The sequence below is a fragment of the Castor canadensis genome, chromosome 8, assembly GCF_047511655.1.
Source record: "Castor canadensis chromosome 8, mCasCan1.hap1v2, whole genome shotgun sequence".
Lineage (NCBI taxonomy): Eukaryota > Metazoa > Chordata > Mammalia > Rodentia > Castoridae > Castor > Castor canadensis.
Window position 1 is genome coordinate 147748581 of NC_133393.1, and position 18809 is coordinate 147767389.

The window sequence follows — 18809 nt, forward strand, 5'->3', positions numbered from 1 at the left end:
AGTGCTGCCAGTTTGGAGTAAGACAGTCCAAAATGAAAACACACCATTGGACTGGATGTTTTAAAACTTACTCAGCGTGGAAGCAAAAGTCCTCAGGACAGAGAACTGCAAGCAATGGACAGTCATCCCTGACTCAAGGAACATCCAATGTCTGCCTGGCTGGGCTTCATCCTTCATTCTCATTTTGAAATAAGAACACCTGCAACACTCATTCTGTAGCTGCCATAGCACGGCATGTGGTGTTCAGTGAGATTTGCCAAGGAGAAGAGCTGGACCGAGGACCTCCCGCAAGCAGCAGCACGAGGAGCCTCATCCGCAACCAGGCCTCAGTCTCCATCACAACTGCTGCTGTGTTCAGATCTTTGGAGATCTTTTATTTTTTAATTATTTATTTATTTACTTTTTTTTTTTTTTTGCAGCACTGGAGTTTGAACTCAGGGCCTCACGCTTGCAAGGCAGGCACTCTAACTCCTTGAGCCACTCCACCAGACCCTTTTTCTTGCTGGGTATTTTTAAGATAGGGTCTCATGAACTATTTTCCTGGTCTGACTTCGAACCACTATCCCTCCTGATGCCTGCATCCTGAGTAGTTAGGATCACAGGATTACAGATGTGAGCCACCCCAGCGCAGTGAGACTTTGGAGATCTTGAGGGCAGTTAATGCAGATTGCATGTGGAAGGCAAATGTATTTTAGGGACCAGAGGGTGAAGAGTGGCAGGCAGCTGAATGACTCCCAGTAATCCTTGTTTCTTGGCATAATCCCTGTCCCTTGAGGGTAGGTTGGATCTAGTAACTTTCTTCCAACAAGAATATGGCAGATGAGAGGCATGTAGCTTCCAAGTTATGAAAGACTGACGTCTGTCTTGTTCACACACTCTCTTGGACTCTTCTCAGCTCCCTGGCTCTGATGGAGGCCAGTAGTCATGTTGAGAGCTGTCTTGTGGACTGGCCCACATGGCAAGGAATGGAGGTGGCCTCTGGTCAGCAGCTTATAAGGACCTGGATCCTGACATGAATAGCCTTGGAAAAGGATTCTTCTCTGGTTTGTCTTGATACAGAAGCCTCAGACCACACACTGACTGCAGCCTAGGAGAGACCCACTGAAGCCACACCTGTATTCTTGGCCCTTGGGACCAGGAGATGATAAGGACTGCATTTTGGGGCAACTTGTTATGCAGTAAGAGATGGCTAACACATCTGATGTACCCAGCATCCCCACATCTAGGGCCCACTGAGGCCCCATGAAGTAACTATGAACCTATCCTTTGTTGTGATGGAAAAGCTAAGGGTCAGTAAAGCAGTAAGGGCTGGGGGACAGCTCAGTGGAAAAGTGTGTGTTAGAGGAAAACAAATAGGACTTCACCCAGGTAGCACTAAAACTAAGCTGCACATCTGCAAGTTAGGTGAAGTTCAAGTTAACTCCTATAAGTTTCCCCTCTTGTCCCCAGCCCCACTGATGTGCCCCCCACGTCTCCCTATCTGAGCATCCTGGACTGACTGACAGAGAAGGGTGGCCTTGCTGCTGGTTTCTGACCTGGACAAGAAGATCCAAGAGACGTCAGTCAAGAAGGGAGAGAAGGTGGGTCCGGCTGCAGCCTGGGCACTCAGCACTCACAAGCAATTCTGGAGTTGGGGGAAGGAAAATGAATCCCCAGGTCCTGGTGGAGTCCTGGCCCACCTCACAGATTTCTCTGCCTCACCTCTCCAGGGTCTTTCATACCATCAAAGCAACTAATCCACTCCGGTGTGTCCTGAAACCCAGGGTGCAGACCTGAACTGCACTACTACTGATGACTGATGGGAGTGGGGTTGCTAGGAAGCAGACTTCCCAGCTATTCATTGGAGTTGCCATGGTGATCACTATACACAGGGCTCTGTTACCTCAGACAGCTGATAGGCCACCTTAGGGTTGAGGAGTCAGGAGAGAACTAGCACTGAGGGGACAGGAAGGGTCTTCATGTGTCATTCACTCATCTACTTTGAAATGTCCACTGAGTAGCCACCAAGGGCCAGGTTATGTGCAGGCTCAAGTGCAAAGGAAGTTCTTGGGAAAACAAAGGAATCAGTAGAAGGTAGGACTAAGTCTGTCTAGGGAAAATGAAACAGGGCTCACAGAGGGGCCATTTGAGCTGGCTCTTGAAGGTTGCATAGGAGCCCAACAGTTTAGAAGAGACTAGACTATGAAAAGCAAAATGCGTTTATGAGCATAAATATAGGTCAAAGGAAGGGGGAAGGAAAGGACACTCACTGTCTGAGCTGAATGTCCAGGGATCAGGGAACAGGCAGTAAAATTAAAGCAGGGGCAGTACGGCAAGGGTCTTCTCTCCTCCCTTTGCGCCACAAGTGCTGCAGACAGAGGTTAGCAAAGTGAAATGACTTCCATGGAGTGAACCATCGGTGTGTGCACCAGCTCTGTGTTACTCAGCAGGGGCCAGGCAGGGCTGGGTGTGGGGGGCATGCCCCACACGTCCAGTCTCTCAGGGTCTCTCCAGGAGTCACACAGCATTACACTTGGGGTCCTAGGATCTAGCCTGACACTAGGTGGATGACTTTGGCCAAGCTCTTCAGCTTATCTTTCTTGCTGGTATCCTGGACACCAAGCTTAGTGCCTTTTGATGAGGGCTTCACATGCTACTCACTTCATCAAAGTCATCAAAGAGACTCCTCACAAGATCTTAGCCTGTGTCCCTCGGTTCCACGAGTGGCTGTCACCTTTGCCTCATCCTGAGGAGTAGAAGTCACAAGTCCCCTTTCTAAGGGAGAGGATCAGACAGGAAAGGAAGGTAGACATCACGGGGTCATGCTGACCTTTGTCTACTGCACCCCTTCACAGTCTTTTCTCACTTCAGTAGCCAAGGAATCCTGGTGAAACCTATGTCACATAACGCCACCCCTCTAATCAAAACCTTCCAGTGGCTTCCCAGCTCAACTGGAGTAAAATCTGAAGTCCTGTTTACCTGCAAAGCCCTATCAAGCATTCCCCTCCCCCACTCTAACCCCAGCTCCTCCCACTGTGCTGAGGCACCCATGACCCAGCCCTTCTGGCCTGGAACTCTCAATCCTCCTGTCTCCACCTCCTGAATAGCTGGGATTACAGCTGTGCCCCACCACACCCAGCTTCCATTGTTTCTTGAACGCATCAAGTACAAAGGTATCAGGACCTTGAAATGTCTCTTCCTTCAGCTGCCACTTCCTTCCCCCCAAGTGTCTGCAAGGCCTCCATCTCCTTCCTCCAGGGCCCTGCTCACTTCCCAGACCACCCTCATTAAGAAGTATCCTGGCACTAAGTACCAGTGACTCACACCTGTAATCCTAGCTACCCAGGTGGCAGAGATCAGAAGGATCATGGTTTGAAGCCAGTCTGGGCAAATAGTTCTCAAGACCCTATCACAAAAATACTCAACACAAAAAAAGCAGCTGGTGGAGTGGCTCAAGGGATAGAGTCCCTACCTAGCAAGGATGAGGCCCGGAGTTCCAACCTCAGTGTCACCAAAAAGAAAGAAAGAAACATCCTGGCTTGCCTGCACTCCTATTCCCTTGCCCAACCTTTCCTTCTGTCCACTGGCTTGCCTCCTGACATATCTGTACTTGTCTTTCTCCCCAGCAGGCTATAAACCCCATGTGACATAGGAGGAGGATTGTTTGGTCTCCAGCCCAGTCTCTGGCACCTGGACCACACCTGACTCATGGCAGGTGCTTCATAAATGTGCTGCCTGGATGACTCTGTGATGGGAGGAGCAAGAGGAGCAGGAGGCAGAGCCATCACTCCCTGCAGCTCTTAGGCCCAGCAGGGCTCCAAGGTTTAGAAAGCTGGTTGAGGATGGCCATTCAGACTGCCCAAGACAAGCTTCTGCAAACCCACAGGTCTTAGCTGCCAGCTGCTGAGCATCAACCCAGTAGTTCCTGAGCACTTTTTGCCTAGTGGTGGCCTCAGGCTGGGGTTCCTCTCAGAGGGACTTGGTTCCTGGCCCTCCAGGATCCTGCCTTAACTTGTGGAGGCTGGATAACAAGGAACCCAGAGCTCCAGTTGACAGGGTCTGGAAGTCATCCTGCAGCCTCAGAGCAGGATTTCAAGATCCTGCTTCTGGAAAACCCAAAATCCAGCCACACTGACCTGCCTGCCAGGTGACCTCCACCCACTGTGGCTTCTTGATGGCCCACTGCTAGACCTGCAGGCTGCTTCTCCAGCCCCTCCCACCATTGCTCCCCAACAGATCTTATTCTGAGCCAGGAAGGGGGTCCTGTTTGTGAGCGTTACCTCCTGTGGGAGGCCCTAGGGTGGCAGGGTGCCTCTTTGGACACTCTTGGGAAGACCAGCTGCTCTCACCCTCCCCTGCCCCCACCCAGGGACCCAGGGTCTGAGGCTGCAACCGGAGGAACTGGGGCCAGGTTAGCATTGGTTTCACTCTCTCTGGCTTCCTGGTACCCCTTCCTACCTTAGCCTTCCAGGTAGGTCCCAGCATGCTCTGGGGCAGAGTGGACCTGACATGAGACCAACAGTGAATAGTGAAGTGTGTCCTCCATGTGGTCCCCCAGCAGGAAGCTGCTACGGACTTTTCTTTCCCTGCTGGGTCTGAGGAATCTGAAGGAGATGGGAGTGTGGAAGGGGCAAGGATGGAACCCAGGAAGAGGCAGGCAGACACGCAGCTCAGAAAAGGCCTTTTATTCCAGTGTTGTTGGGGAAGGGTGAGCTCTCACGGCAATTTTAAAGATGTGTGGATCTCCTGTGTATAAGAGGCGGAAGGCAGCTGCAGGTGGCACCAGGCTGTCTAAGCTGGCTGCAGTTAGTGCACAGAAAGGCGGAGCTCAGGCCCTCCCGCCCTTCCCCTGGGACACGACGGTCTCAGGGGGTGCCCTGCGGAACCACTCTGACCAGGAGCCATCATACACCGCCACATCAGGCTTGCCACAGAGGTAGGCAGCCAGCGCGATGTGGCAGGCGGTGACACCCTTGCGGCACGTGGCGATGAGCGGCTGAGCGAGGTCCACCTTCTTGGCCTGGAACATGGCGCGGAGCTCCTCGGGACTCTTCTCAAAGCCGTCCTCTGTCAGGAAGTCCATGAAGGGCATGTTGAGTGCACCACGGATGTGGCCAGAATCCAGTCCTGGGCGACGACAGAGGAGATGGGGTAATGAGGAGGGGGGAGGCATGGGGGTGGGGACCAGTGGGGCACAGAGGCCACCACCAGCTGTGACTATAAGGATAGAGAGCTTGGTAAATAAAAAGATGCCTGTGCTCTTTGTGGAGTTTGATTTATTAGCAACCCTATGTACAGTCAATGTTCACAACTTAAGCCACCCGTACCCCTCCTCTAAACACTGTCTTGAAGGAGGGATGCCCCAAATCCTACCTGCGTAAGAGTGAGTCTGAGTCTCAGTCCTACCACCTAACCAACCTTCACCTTGGGAAAATCGCTTCACTTCCCTGAACTTCGGTTTTCTCATCTGTAAAATGGGCTCAGCACACACCTGTCTCACAGGGTTGTTGATAAGAGCAAATGCCATGTGCTATGTCAATTCAGGGACACAGTGGTGAGAGACAGCCAGGCCCTCCTGTTGGGGCCATCAAGGAAGACAGGTGTTAGGTAACTGAATAACCCACTAATGAGAATGTATTCTATTCTACAAATGACTTGAGGCTTGGTGACATAAAAAGGGTCTCCTAAGGCTACACAGAGAGGTAAAGGCAGACCCAGGATTACATGGGTCCCTGGTTTTCCTGTTAGGCACACAGATGTGAAAAAAGCATCTGATGCCCCTGGCATCAGACATGAGTTCAAATTCCAGCTCTGCCACTTACCTGCTGGTGATCTAAACGCATGCCAAGGCACCCTCTGAGCCTCAGTTTCCCCTAGGACTACCCCCTAGGTGAGAAGAAATGATGCACTGACAATTGAGGCTGCCCTGCCCCCTGTCCCCTGATGCTGTGGCTCCCCATTGCTTCACCACTCACTGAAATAGGGCTATGTGGTCCCTTCAAGCCTCTCCAAGCACCTTGGGTGGGAGCAGAGTGGGGCCAGGCTGGCCCTGCCTCACACCCAATGAGGCCCTCTGCCAAAACTGGCATTGGAAGGGTCAAAGGCCCCACATGCCCAGGCCACCCTCTCTTCCTCGAGCAGCCAGCACCCTGCAGACTTGGCACTGGGAGTGGGTCTGATCCAGCTCTGCCTCCCATCCCTTTAGCTCCAGTCCCTCCAAAATCCCTACCACCCCATTACATCTGGACCATAGAGCAGGGCAAGGCATGGCCAGGGTAGTGGCAGTGGGAGGGAAAGGCCCTGACCAAGACATTTCCTGGTGCCATGTGTAGCACTGTGCAGCGAAGCAGAACCCCCCCCCCAAGCCTCAGTCTCTCCTCCTGCGGAATGGGGTGACACCCATCTCACAGGTGTGTGGGAAAGTTTAGCTACTATAGGTAAAAGTACCTATCAACCCCATGTGCACACTCAAGCCAGCTCTTTGCTGGGTCCTCACCCCATGATCCAAAGAAAACCCCAAATCATTAGCACAGGAGCTCCTGTGGACACATGTCCCCACTTGTAAATGTAGCCATTTCTACCTGTTGAGACTTCTTTCTGCCTGATATAGCGATGCACTAACCCTGCTGGCGAGGGAGCTGATCTGCTGGCTTCAAGGATCTCCTCCCCAGGAAAGGCAACTTCAACCGTCAGCCTGCAGGCAGCAGCTGGCTGTAAGTGCATTTAATGAACAAGCAAACAAGCGTTGAGTGCTGTTTGGTGTCTCTCCCCTGATCCCTGACCAACCAGTTTCACTGCTCTCTTCTGATTCTATAAAGGGCGCCTGTCCTAAGGATAAGGCTGGGGGTCGTATAGAGCTGGGCTCAGCCTTGGGAGGTGGGGTCCTCCTGCTCACTTCTGCTAGCTGGAATCGGCCTGCCTGGAGAATTTCAATGTCCCGGACTGGCAGTCCATGGAGGGGAGGGGAGAGGTGCCATGAGCCCATATGGGCGGGGGCCAGAGAACCCTGGAGAACAGCCAATGGGAGGGAGGTCTTGCTGGCCAGAAGCAGAACCTCCTGCTGCTCTCCTTCCACATCCATCTTCAGCTGCAGACTCCTGCCGACCCCTCTCCAGAGTTGGCATATCGCTATTCTCAATACCTCTGACACCAGTGGGTTCTCACAAGAACTGCATCTTCCTCCACCTTCACAAAGCTGAGGAAGATTATCTTCCTGGCTGATGGGGAACCCAAGCTCAGAGAGGGGCAGTAACTTGCCACACACACACAGCAAAGGTAATAAAATCAGCTCAGTCAGACCCCAGACTGGGTTTTTTTACCACTCTGAGTCTCCCTGGGAAAGGAGGCCAAGGCAGTGACAGGATGAGATGACTTTCCACGTTCCTCTGCTGCTCAGAGGTCTAGGAATCTGTGTTGGGTTTGGGAGAAGGTACAGGTAGAGGTGGCAAGCTAACATGCTTAGGTCACAGGTAGGTGTGGGAGTTCAAGGCCAGGAAGGCCTCTTCAGCCCTTTCCAGCTTTCCTCCTAAAGACACTAGGGAATCCAGTCCAGACACCCTGGCCCCGAGCCCCAGGAGGAGGGACCCAGGCAGTGGGGCTTCTTGGTACCATGATGCAACAACAAAGCAACACAGTGCAAGAATGAAGCAACACCCACCTATATTGGCGGCCTTTTCCTGTAGTCCCCATGTCTGTTTATGGTCACCGCCCCCCCCACAGCAGTGCCCTTGGAAAATTGCCTTACATTGATACTTGCTGACCCAGGGTCCAGTCTCAGCCATTCTGCCTTGTTAGTCTCTGGGCCCACCCTGCCTTCCTCCCCTGGCAGAGCCACTGCTGGTTTCAAAAGAGACTATGTATAAAGTGTTCTGCAGATAAAAGTGCTCATTGGGAGTCACCCCTTCCTCCCTCTTCGCCCTCACCATGCCCTCCCAGGGCTGGACATGCCTCCGCCTCTGTTGCTGCTCCCACTGCTCTTACGAGGAAGTGGCCAGGGGGTAGCTCCCTGCCTGGGGTGGGCAACAAGTGCCCATCAAATGTCTAAGGCCTTGCTTCCAGCTCCTCTGGGGTCACTCCCTCTAGAGATGCCTCTGCCCTGCCTTCCATAGTTTCCCTCTGGACTATTGGGGCTGGGGGCATGGCTCAAGTGGTAGAGCATTTGCCTAGCAAGAGTGAGGCCTTGAGTTCAAACCCTAGTACTGCCAAAAAAAAAAGAGTGGACTGCTGAACACATAGGTGTCTCCCTTACCCCACCCCAGGTTGGAGTCCATGACCTCGGCAGCCTTGAGTGACTTTGTATGGGAGACCAGCAAATCCTGTTAGAGGGAGGGAGGTGGCATGTTCTCTGTCTTTCTAGATGGCCCTGGACTTTGCACAGCATCGGGACTGAGCTCAGTCCACAAAGGCTTGGCAGGGCTGGCTTGGAACCAAGGCTCCCTGGTGCACCAATGGAAACTGGAGGAAGTAGGAGTAGGGTCACGGGAGGGACTTTAGAATTCAGGGCTCTCAAGTGACATTACCACTATCAGTCTATCTCACCCCTTTGAGCCTCAGTTTCCTCATCTATAAAATGGGAATATGACGGGGCCGGGCATCGCTTATTTCTCAGTAAGTCTCAGTGGGCTGGGAAACAGCTAGGGAACCAGCCCCACTGTTTCTCTCCCACAGGAGCGACTAACAAGAAAAGGCACCTTGAAACATGGCCAGGAAGGGCTGCGAGTGTCCCATGCCATGAGTATCTGGCAGGTGACCAATGAACGTGAATCTTCTTCAGACCTGACAACAAGCCAGGCGAGGACAGCAGGGGCCTAGAAAAAGTGGAGCTGAGAGGGCAGAGCCTGACAATCTCTGAGTGTGGCCTTGATCTTGGCCTGCCCCTGCCTCCGTGTGCCTCAACCTCCCTTCTTGTGAGGAGGTGACTTGTGACTTTTCAGTGTCCCCAGTTCTAAGACTGCAAAACAGACTTCCCAGCATTCTCTCTCCCCCTTCTCTCCCTCTGAGGCCTGGAAAAGAAGAGACATTTTGCAACAAGTTATGTAAAATGTTGCACAGGAGTTAGATCCCACAGAGCAGAGGCTTTAATTTAGGAAAGGGCTATGCAGACTACCAGTCCTGTGCCCAGGAAAAGCAAAAGCGAGACCTCTGAACTCCTCTCTGGTTAAGGAACTTCTAGAAGCATCTTTTCCTTTCCCGAGGCTACCCTTGCCCCTCAAGCAGTGCAGACTTCTTATGGCCTGTCCTTCTGTACAGAGCCACCTCCTTGAAAATGCCTCGCAGAGGGGACTTCCTCCTAGCCCTGGGAGGTGGGGGTAGGACAGAATGGGTTGCATCCAGGTCTAGAGCACTGATGCAAAACAAAGCAGCATGGGGGTTCAAATCCTGACTCCTCCACTTAACTGAGCAGGTAACAACATCCTGTATCTCATCCTCCATCTAAAAGGGGGGCATTTCACAGTATTGGATGGGATAACGCACTGCCAAGTGTCTAGCGTGAGCTAGCGGCTGCGGCCAGCAACCCTTCAGACAGGCTGCAGCTGCTTAGAAAAGTTATCAACCGCACGGCCTCTTGCAAACAGCGGTCAGGGGCCCGGAAGAGCTGGGGGAAGGGCACTGTTGGTGTCTGTAAGGTCTCTGGGGACTAGAGAGGCTGGGGATGTACTTGGGAAGCTTCTGTACAGCCATGTAAATGTCAGCTCATGGGCATGAAACCCTCTGGTACACTCTAGTGCATGTCGGGGAAGCTGGTACCTGGAAGTGAACATGGCTGGACATGTCACCAGTCACTTCTGCTGATGCTGGGCCACTGGTTAACACATAACTACGGGGACACATACAGAGGTCCTCATGCATCAGAGCTCAAAACACCTTTAAGTTTAGCTACCCCTCCCATTTTACGGATGGAAAGACAGATCCACATGGCAGACCTGAGGGCGAAACCTGAGAGGGTTGCAGTCACCCTTCCTTGCCATCCTTTCGTGGTGCAATTCTCCCCAGGGACCACAGAAACACCTACCTACTGCATCCGGCTCTGGCTCAGTGCCCAGGTATCGACCTTGGGCTCGTGAATCCACCAGCTGGAACCTCTTAGATTCCATGTTCTCCAGCACCTGTTCATAGGTCTTGAGCAGGGAGCGGTTCAGTGTGGCTTTGAAAACTCCCGGCTCGGGGTGTGAGGGCTCAGATGTCACTGGGTGGCCCTCCTTCAACCAGTTCCGGAAGCCACCATTCAGCACTGACACCGTGCGGTGACCAAACACTCGGAACATCCACCATACTCGGGGGGCATAGAAGCTGCCCAAGTCATCACCGTCATACACCACCACGTGGGTGTGATTGCTGATGCCCAGGCGGCCCACATAGTCCCCAAAGAAGGCCTCGCTGGGCAGCATCATCTCGTAGGGTGAAGCTGAGTCCCGGCACTCCTCTATATCAAAGAAAGAGGCACCCGGCACATGGCGCTCCTGGTACTCCTGGCGGGCCTGGCGGGTTCCTGGTGAGTACCAGGATGCGTCCAGCACCCTCAGGCTGGGCCCCAGCTTGCCAGACCGGATGGACTCCGCCAGCCACTTGGTGGAGACTAGCGCCCGGTACAGCACCTGCTGAACCATGGTGTCAGTTCTGCGTGTCACCTGGTGCGGGCAGGAACCAGGAGAGAGACAGACTTGAGAGGACTGTGTGCAGTGGGCGGGGCCAGGGAGGAGGAGAGTTGGTGCGTGGTTAAAAGCACCCCAGTGGGTCTGGAAGCCAGTGGGTAGGTTTGCAGATTTCCTAAGGGCAGCCTGCTCTGCCCCTCCACCCGACCCTAGCACCTCCCCGCTTCGGTCCCCAGCGCAGAAGGGAGGGAGGGAGGAATGGTTAAGCGAGTTTCTGAACACTCCAGTAGCGGGAGCTGGGGCGAAGGTAGGAGTGGGGGCCACCACGACAGCTACAATATTCGCTTTTAGGATCCTGCCAGAAAGGCGCAGAGACAGCCTGCCCAAGATGAAGGTGATGGACCCTGGGCTCAGAGTCCCCTTTCCTAAGAAGGACAGGGGCTGGGCTCACAGGGAGCAGCTCCGCTAAGGCCCTGCGGCCCTGGCCTGTGCTCTCACCAGCCCTCCAGCTCCCTGTCCTGGCAGTCTGAGCTTGCCCACCTCCAGAATGCCCACATCCGCCCCTGACTTGGTGCCACTGGCAAAGTTGGATCGGGGTTCTCGAGCACCCCGCCCTGTTCTCGCCACCTTGACCCTCCCCTGGGCCGCAGATGGCCGGCTGCACTCACTCGCCCTGGCCGCCTCGCTGGCGCTCGCCCCAGCCCGCTGGAGTAGCTGGCGCGTTTAAACCCCAAGCTCGCAGCTCCCTCGGCGGCCTGAACCATCGTGCGGCCTCCCGAGGGGGGACCCTGGCCGCTCGTCCAGATTCTGCGCCCCACCCTCGGCCGCAGCGCCAGGCTCTGGCCCACCTTCTGCACCCCGCGCCTTCCAGAACCCCCCCCGAAGGCTGGTGGGGGCGCGAAAGGGGCGGGGCGGACAGCGCGGGGCCCGGCGGCGCTTTGCCGGCTTCCCCCCGCGGCCTGGCCAGTGGAAAGCGCGGACAGCGGTTGTTCCCAGTGGCCGGGGCGGTGGGCTGTGCCCGTGTCTCCTCCCTTTGGCCGGCTGCAGGTTGGTGGTGGAAGGAGGGGACCTCTGCGGGCGCGGGGAGGGGTGCCATGGCGGAGCCTGGGAGCCAGGAGCCGGGGTAACTGCTGCCTACTGGGTCGCCCTGGCCTTTCTGTGTGTGTGGGGGGGTACTCTTTGTGGTGCCAGCGCGGGACCCCGCCCGAGTGGAGGAGGGGGCGCCGTCTAGGAGATGAGGGCATTTTAGGGCTCCTCTAAATTCTCCTTGAGGAACACTTGCGGTGGCCACTAGGTTCTTAGGATCGCCTGCAGATTGGGTTAGGATGAGTGTCTGATGGAGGAGGTGGCCTTGCAGAGAGACCAGGGTGAGGAGGCCCACTGAACCAGAGGCCTGGAGGAGGAGAAACTGGCAGAGAACTTACTGGCAGAGAGAGTGAAATGAAAGTAGCTGTCAGGCCTGCATGATGTGCCCTTGATGAGTATCCTGTGTGTTACTTTGTTTGGTAGCAACCCTGCCGGCTAGGCCAGGAACTTCCCTAAGCACAGGAGACAGACGCAGAGTCAGTGACCAGGACACAGATGGAGTTGAGGTGGAGATGGACCTAAGGTGTGAAGCCGGGAGTGGGGCTCATCCCTGAAGCCTCCTGGTTTGTTTTTGTTGTCTTTGGTTTTAATTTAACTTATTTAATTGTAAGTCTATAAGTTAACTTGTAACAATGGCTGTTTAAAAAACAGTTGGCAAAATTTCTGTAGCTAACACTGACTTGCAAATTAGCTATAGCTATTATACTCAACCTGGACACCCCCTTTTTTTTTTTAAATTTGTCATGGAATACTTGCCACAGCATGTTGCAAAAAATTCAGACATAGATAAACATCACTCCCCAGTGATCCTCTTGAGTTTTGAGTGCCACAGTGGGACAGAGAGGTGCCAGGAGAGCCCAAGCCCACATAGATGGGGCTTAGGCTTGCACTGGCCCTGAGAGCAGCCTGGGGCTGTCCTCTGGGTCCTGAGATCCTTCACTCCCAGAGAACTCCCCTTCAGTAATCCTGGTCACCATGCACATAGGGACCAGGTCTCTTTTCCTGGTTTCTGCCCATTGGGGACACCTGCAGCCTGCTCTCTTAGTCCCTCCTCTATGGCCCAGGATCTTTTGTGCAAAGAGCCACTCAGGCAGGGAAGCCTCCGAAGTGTAGGCAGTGTAACCTCTGAAGTCCTACCCCCTGACAGTCTAAGATTCTAGATTTACTGCTGTAGATTTAAGGGCCTGAGAGTAATGGGAGATTCACTCAAGTACTGGGCTGTCATTGAACTACCCTTAATGATTATGCAAGCCATTCATATCTAGTGCATTATGGTGGCCCTTCTATCAGAGATGGAAGTTGGCATCCTCGTTAAAAGAAAGAAGTGGCCTTGGGACCTGAACATACCCACCACCACACAAGCAGTGAAGTGGAATTTGTGCCTAATTTTGGGGAGCAAACCAGAGTTCTTTCTACTCTAAATGGATGGGGGTGGGGATAACAGGGAAAAAGGATCCCCAAGAATGACAGGGGATATACAGGAGCTGCTGTGGTTCACAAGTGGGTTGTTGAAGATGTCTCAGCTTCCCCCAGCATTATCTAGCTGTGATGTAGTGATGTCATCACGGCTACTGGGACTGCCCTTAGCCAATGTCCCTGGCAGCCTCCTTATCCCTAAAGTCAAGCTGGAGTTCCTGGGCCCCTGAAATGATCAAATTAGTTTGGATTTCTGCCTCCTCCGGAAAGCCTTCCCAGCCTGTCCTTCCCACTCCATGCTGAGGTAGAGTCCCCTCTGCTCACAATGAACTCCAGACTCCTCAATTGTACTGGTGACTGAGCAGGCCTGGAACTTGGCGAGGTCAAGAGTTCCTCAGTGTCCAGCACCAGCCTGACCAAGAGAAGCTGGCTTTGGGCACTTCTGTGAGCCTCTGTCCTCCTGTATGCTCAGCAGGGAGTGAGGAGCCTCACCAACCCTCTCAAGGCCTGGCAGGGGAGGCTCCTGGTGACCAGAGTCCAGGCTTGGGTTCACCACCAGTAGTGTGTGCATTCCTGGACTCTGATCTGTGGACCCACCTCCTCCACTGTCCACTAACACAATGCACCCTGCTGACATCTTCTCTGTCCTGCAGGCCTGTCTGCCCAGTGTTACTGAGACCATGGCTGCTCCACAGCTCTTCCGGGCACTTGTGTCCTCGCAGTGGGTGGCAGAGGCCTTGGGGGCCCCACGCACTGGGCAGGCCCTGCAGCTCCTCGACGCCTCCTGGTACCTGCCCAAGACAGGTCGTGACCCACGCCGCGAATTCGAGGAGCAACACATCCCAGGCTCAGCTTTCTTTGACATCGATCAGTGCAGCGACCGCACGTCGCCCTACGATCACATGCTGCCTGACGCTGAGCAGTTTGCAGAGTACGCGGGTCAGCTGGGCGTGGGCGAGGCCACGCACGTCGTGATCTACGATGGCAGTGACCAGGGCCTCTACTCGGCACCACGGCTCTGGTGGATGTTCCGTGCCTTCGGCCACCGTACAGTGTCCCTACTCAATGGAGGCCTCCGCCACTGGCTGAGCCAGGGCCTCCCGCTCAGCTCCGGCAAAAGCTACCCGACGCCTGCCACATTCCGCGCACGTCTAGACCCCACCTTCGTCACCACGTTCCAGGAAATGAAGGAGAACCTGGAGTCCCGGCGCTTCCAGGTGGTAGACGCCCGCCCCGCTGGTCGGTTCCGCGGCATTGAGCCTGAGCCCCGAGAAGGTAACAGGCTGGGAAAAGGGACGGAGGGGTAGGCAGGGGCACGAGGCTTTGCCTTGGCCTTCAAAGCACATTGCCTGGGGTCAGGGAAGGTTTAGTCCGCCAGGGGCCTCACTGTCTAAGCCTCGCTCACTCTATTGGTGGAACAGGACAAAAGCTGCCGCATCTGCTCCCCAGCGTCGGACAGTAGCTGCCCAATCACGTTGGGAACCCAAGGTGGCATGAATGATCGTGAGAATCCAAATGGCTCTCACCCCACTATCATACTGCATGGGGTCACTGCAGAGTAGTGGGAAGCAGCCCTCAATTTGGAAAAAAACCCCAAGGGGTGATTGTTGATGAGGTCTGACCTGTATCCCTGGGGTGAGGGAGCAAAAGAAGCCTCTAGCTGATGAAGTACCTCAGAGGGCCAGACTTGGGGGGATGGATGGGCTTCCAAACAGGGTGGGTGCTGTCCTCAATGAGGCCAGAGCCATGGGCCTAGGGGCTGGTTTCACTAGACAAGAGGCCTGTGGGAAAGCCCTGTATAACGTGAGAGGGGTCCACACAATGACCGTGTTAGTGTGGGCCTTTCAACAATCCTGGGGATAGGTATCGCTGGCCCTCCATATCTGAAATTTGACCAATCTCAGATCAAAAATATTTTAGCGGTGCTATGTGCAGACTTTTGTCTTTGTCATTAGTCCCTAAATGATATGGCATAACAACTATTTATTTAGCATTTACATTGTGTGAGGTTTAAAAGTAATCTAAGATTTGTGTAAGTTACATTTTATTTAAGAGACTTGAGTGTCTGGGATATTGGGGGTGCTCTTGTCAGTTGTCTACAGATACAGAGAAATGACTGTACTGTCACTACACAGAGGAGGAAAAGCATCTTAGAATGACTGCCTTGTCCAAGGTCTCAGAAAGCAGCTCAGCAAGAGCCTCCACACCTAACTGTAGCAATTAACCATAATCCTTTTCCTTTGGTAACACTGGTGTTTGAACTCAGGACCTCATGCCCACCATTCCTTTGGAGGCTGCAAGAACTGGCCAAGCCCCTGCACGCACTCCCCGCATGGCTGTCCCCACACTCCCACCTGGGGACTGGATCTTCCGCTCCATGCTTGGGCTCCCAGTGCAGCCTGAACACTAGCCCAGCTCCTGGCACCAAGAGATGTTTGGTGAATGGCAGAAAGCTCCTGCCAGGTAGAATCCTGCAGAGCAATAGTGATGTGTCTCCAAGCCTTGGAGATGGTTGGTATAGCCAACCATTTTGGAAACCACATTAGGTGGCTGTTTCATGTGCACCAGCCTAGTATGAGTGCCACCTTGATTCTGTTGCTTCCCTACTCAGCCCCAAGAGGTAGAACAACATAGTACTGCCACTTCCAGACCTGAGTTCAGAGCTGTGCCTCAGTCACACTGGCTGCGTCTCTCGAACCACAGCTCCTGCATGTGTGCAGTGGGAACAGGAATAGGGAGCACAAAGGATGGGGTGGGGGTCAAACAGAGCAAGGGTGTAAATCACTCAGCTCTGTGCTTGCACCCAGAGATGAGCTGTACGAAAGAAATGGGAAGCACCAGGCATGGTAGGTCATGCCTATAATCCCAGCTACGCAGGAGACAGAGGTAAGAGGATGGCTCATGGTCGGAGGCAGGCCTAGGAAACAAGTGAGAGACTATCTGAAAAATAAACTAAAGCAACAAGGTGTGGCTCAAGTGGCAGAGTACTTGCCTAGCCTAGCAAGCATGAGACTCTGAGTTTAAAAAAAAACTATCACCAAAAAAGATAAATAATTTTTAAAAAACAGAGATGAGAAGTAATCAGTGGTGCTCTGAGGATGGCTCTTTTCAAGAGTGTGTAATATGCCCTTCAGCCCACTTGCCAGCTGTGAACGGGAGTGAATGGTGCACACAATACAGCTCCTTTGTGAGATGAGCCAAGCTGAAGGGGTAAAAGCATGGCAGCTCACAGGAATGCCCACTCCACAGCCCAGGCCTGGCCAAGTGCACGTGCATTTGTCACCTCAGTCCAGCAGGGAGAGGGGTGTGCTTTGCTGGGTGAGGTTCAAGGTGTGGGGAAGCCCTGGCTCTTCTGGCCCTGGGCTGTGCTCTGCGTGGTGTCTCCTACTGGGCTCAGTTTCTGAATCTGTTCAGTGGGGATGCACGGCCCACTTCAGCCTCCCTGCAGCTCGGGAATGCTGTCTCCGTGCTGCCCTCTGAGGACAGAGATTGACAAGGGCCAGCAGCTCCCGAAAAGGGTGTCACTTCACTGTGCAGAGAAACTGAGGCAGAAGCTGCCCTAGAGCCATGTCCTAGAGTCCAAATGACTCAGTTTTGAGTACTTGGCTGTGAGGCTTTATTTTGTTGCAGGTCCTAAATGGGACTTTTAGTCACACCTACCTGATGGTGGGGAGGCAAACACACAATGTGTGGTAAGAGCCCCGTGGTTGTGGCCCTGAGTGAGGAGTGCCACCCTCCTCACAGTTCTCTGGCCTTGCCCGGGGCCTCTGCTTCTTGCTACAGCAAAGCCATCTTTTAAGAATGAGGTCTGGTTTGCCCTGCATTCCAGGCCCACTGAGGCATCCCTCCCCTCCACCTTCCCACTCTCTGGGCTGTGGGCATGATGCCCTTTCTAGGATCCACGGCCCCTTGGGCTCCCTCTGCCTGGGATGCTCTCTGCTCCAAGGCACAGACCTCTTTACCTGGCTGAATCCCACCAGCCTCCGTCCCATCCTCTAGGCACTGTGGCCGGTGGGGCCACAGCAAGTCTCTCAGATGACCTGTGCTGAAATCCTGGGCTAGCTTGTCTCTGGGCCTCATCTCTTCATTAGTACAACGAGGGGTAATTATTTCTTTTCCATAGAGTTTTGGGAAGGGTGAAAGGAGAAAATGCCATCAAAGCACAACAGTGGCCGGCACAGAGGAAGCATTTGGCATTGTCAGTCTTATTATTGTTATTAATTAATTTATTTATTTATGGTAGTACTGGGGATTGAACTCTGGGCCTCATGCTTGCTAGGCAGGTGCTCTACCACTTGAGCCACTCCACCAGCCCTTATTACTGCTATTTTTATGCTAAAGGCCACCCTCGGGTCTTTTCCTAGCATCTACCACACTGACTTTATCTGGTTATTGCCTGTCTGCCCTGCCAGATGGGATTCCTTGCTTGTAAGTGCTGCAAGTCCTAGCAGACTGGAGGTTGCACTCTGTTCAGCTGCCCCCAGGATGCACAGTCAGGAAACCTGGGGCCCACTGAGGCTCTGATGAGTCTGACTCTTAGGTCCAAACTCCAGCTAGTACTTTGCTGATACATTGCTAGCCTTGATCTCCTGATCCTCCGGCCTCAGCCTCCCGAGTGCTGGATGACAGGGATGACTGCCACACCCAGGCCTTAGAAGGTTCACTCAGCATCGCCATCTCTAAAGTGGAACTGCCTCTCACTCTGCCTGAGACTGGCGGTTGGGAGGATTCGATGGCATGATGCAGACAGGCTTAGTCCTATTCACATTGCCCCGTTTGTCCCTCCCTCCCGCTCTCCCGCCGCAGGCATCGAACCTGGCCATATCCCACACAGCACGAACATCCCCTTCACGGAGTTCCTGACCGAGGAGGGCCTGGAGAAAAACCCTGAGGAGATCCGCCACCTGTTCAAGGACAAGAAGGTGGACCTGACCCAGCCCCTGGTGGCCACGTGTGGCTCCGGCGTCACAGCCTGCCACGTGGTGCTGGGGGCCTACCTCTGCGGCAAGACCAACGTGCCGGTCTACGATGGTTCCTGGATGGAGTGGCACACGCGTGCCCCGCCAGAGCACATCATCTCCGAGGGCTGGGGGAAGACCCACTGAGGCCGGCAGGACACAGGTCAGCTTCGGCAATGCCTAACCAGCAGGACCATCCTGGTCCTTCTATGTCTGCTTTGCCAAAGAAAGTGTCTCCCATCCAACTCAGGAACTGGCAGAGTGGCTCAAATGGTAAAGCGCCTGCCTAGCAAGTGTGAGGCCCTGAGTTCAAACCCCTGTACTGCCAAAAAAATAAAAAAGATCATCCAATTCAAGCAGCATTTGGGTGACATCCCAGCAACCTTGGCTGGTGATTTCCCAGTGCAAGCAGGAGAGAAGGTGGCACCGGCAAGGAGGCCAGAATGAGGGGGGCTGCTTGTGTGGTGCTATGCTGGGGCCCCCTCCCTTCTGTTTTACTGCCAAGGAAATAAAAGAGCCAAGCGCAAACTCTTTGTAGCTGTGGTGCTGTCTCAGTTTCCATAAGGAGCCAGGGTTCTTGTGTGCCCAGTGAAGGTATTTTGGGAACCTCAGGGTCTTGGGAACCCTATTGCTGCCTTCTGATAGGGCCTCGGAGCTCCCTCTCCATCTTGTGATCAGAGTGCCCCCTAGCAAACAGTTTTCTACCCCCTAATCCTGGGCATCTCCCTCTGGCTTCTGGGCTATTTGAAGGTGATTTTTGCTGTGACTTGTCTGGAGT

At 54.0% G+C, this 18809-nt stretch overlaps 2 protein-coding genes across 3 annotated transcripts; one reads left to right on the forward strand and one right to left on the reverse strand.

Moving 5' to 3' along the window:
* Nucleotides 1-4649: 4649 nt before the first annotated feature.
* Tst (thiosulfate sulfurtransferase) lies at nt 4650-11387 on the reverse strand. Its single transcript, XM_020175758.2, has 3 exons — nt 11240-11387; nt 9992-10607; nt 4650-5106 (listed from the first exon to the last, which is right to left on the reverse strand). Exons 1-3 carry the CDS (start codon nt 11333-11335, stop codon nt 4808-4810), a joined length of 1011 nt encoding a protein of 336 aa, XP_020031347.2. The 5' UTR covers nt 11336-11387; the 3' UTR covers nt 4650-4807.
* Nucleotides 11388-11485: 98 nt separating this feature from the next.
* Nucleotides 11486-18559, forward strand: Mpst (mercaptopyruvate sulfurtransferase). Of its 2 annotated transcripts, none has more exons than XM_020175764.2 (3): nt 11486-11618; nt 13727-14348; nt 17880-18559. In XM_020175764.2, the coding sequence occupies exons 2-3, from the start codon at nt 13754-13756 to the stop codon at nt 18176-18178; spliced, it is 894 nt and encodes a 297-aa protein (XP_020031353.1). In that variant the 5' UTR covers nt 11486-11618; nt 13727-13753; the 3' UTR covers nt 18179-18559. The 2 variants fall into 2 exon arrangements, with proteins under 2 accessions (XP_020031353.1, XP_020031348.1); XM_020175759.2 differs by lacking the exon at nt 11486-11618 and adding an exon at nt 11621-11694.
* The last annotated feature ends 250 nt before the right edge of the window (nt 18560-18809 follow it).

Bases quoted from the DNA above. Each gene is read 5' to 3' on its own strand.
- Tst (XM_020175758.2), bottom strand. From the start codon at position 11,335: ATGGTTCAGGCCGCCGAGGGAGCTGCGAGCTTGGGGTTTAAACGCGCC. The intron at 10,608-11,239 runs GTGAGTGCAGCC...TGCCCGCACCAG, and splicing joins CAGCGAGGCGGCCAGGGCGA to GTGACACGCAGAACTGACAC. The intron at 5,107-9,991 runs GTAGGTGTTTCT...GTCGTCGCCCAG, and splicing joins GCCAGAGCCGGATGCAGTAG to GACTGGATTCTGGCCACATC.
- Mpst (XM_020175764.2), top strand. From the start codon at position 13,754: ATGGCTGCTCCACAGCTCTTCCGGGCACTTGTGTCCTCGCAGTGGGTG. The intron at 14,349-17,879 runs GTAACAGGCTGG...CTCCCGCCGCAG, and splicing joins TGAGCCTGAGCCCCGAGAAG to GCATCGAACCTGGCCATATC.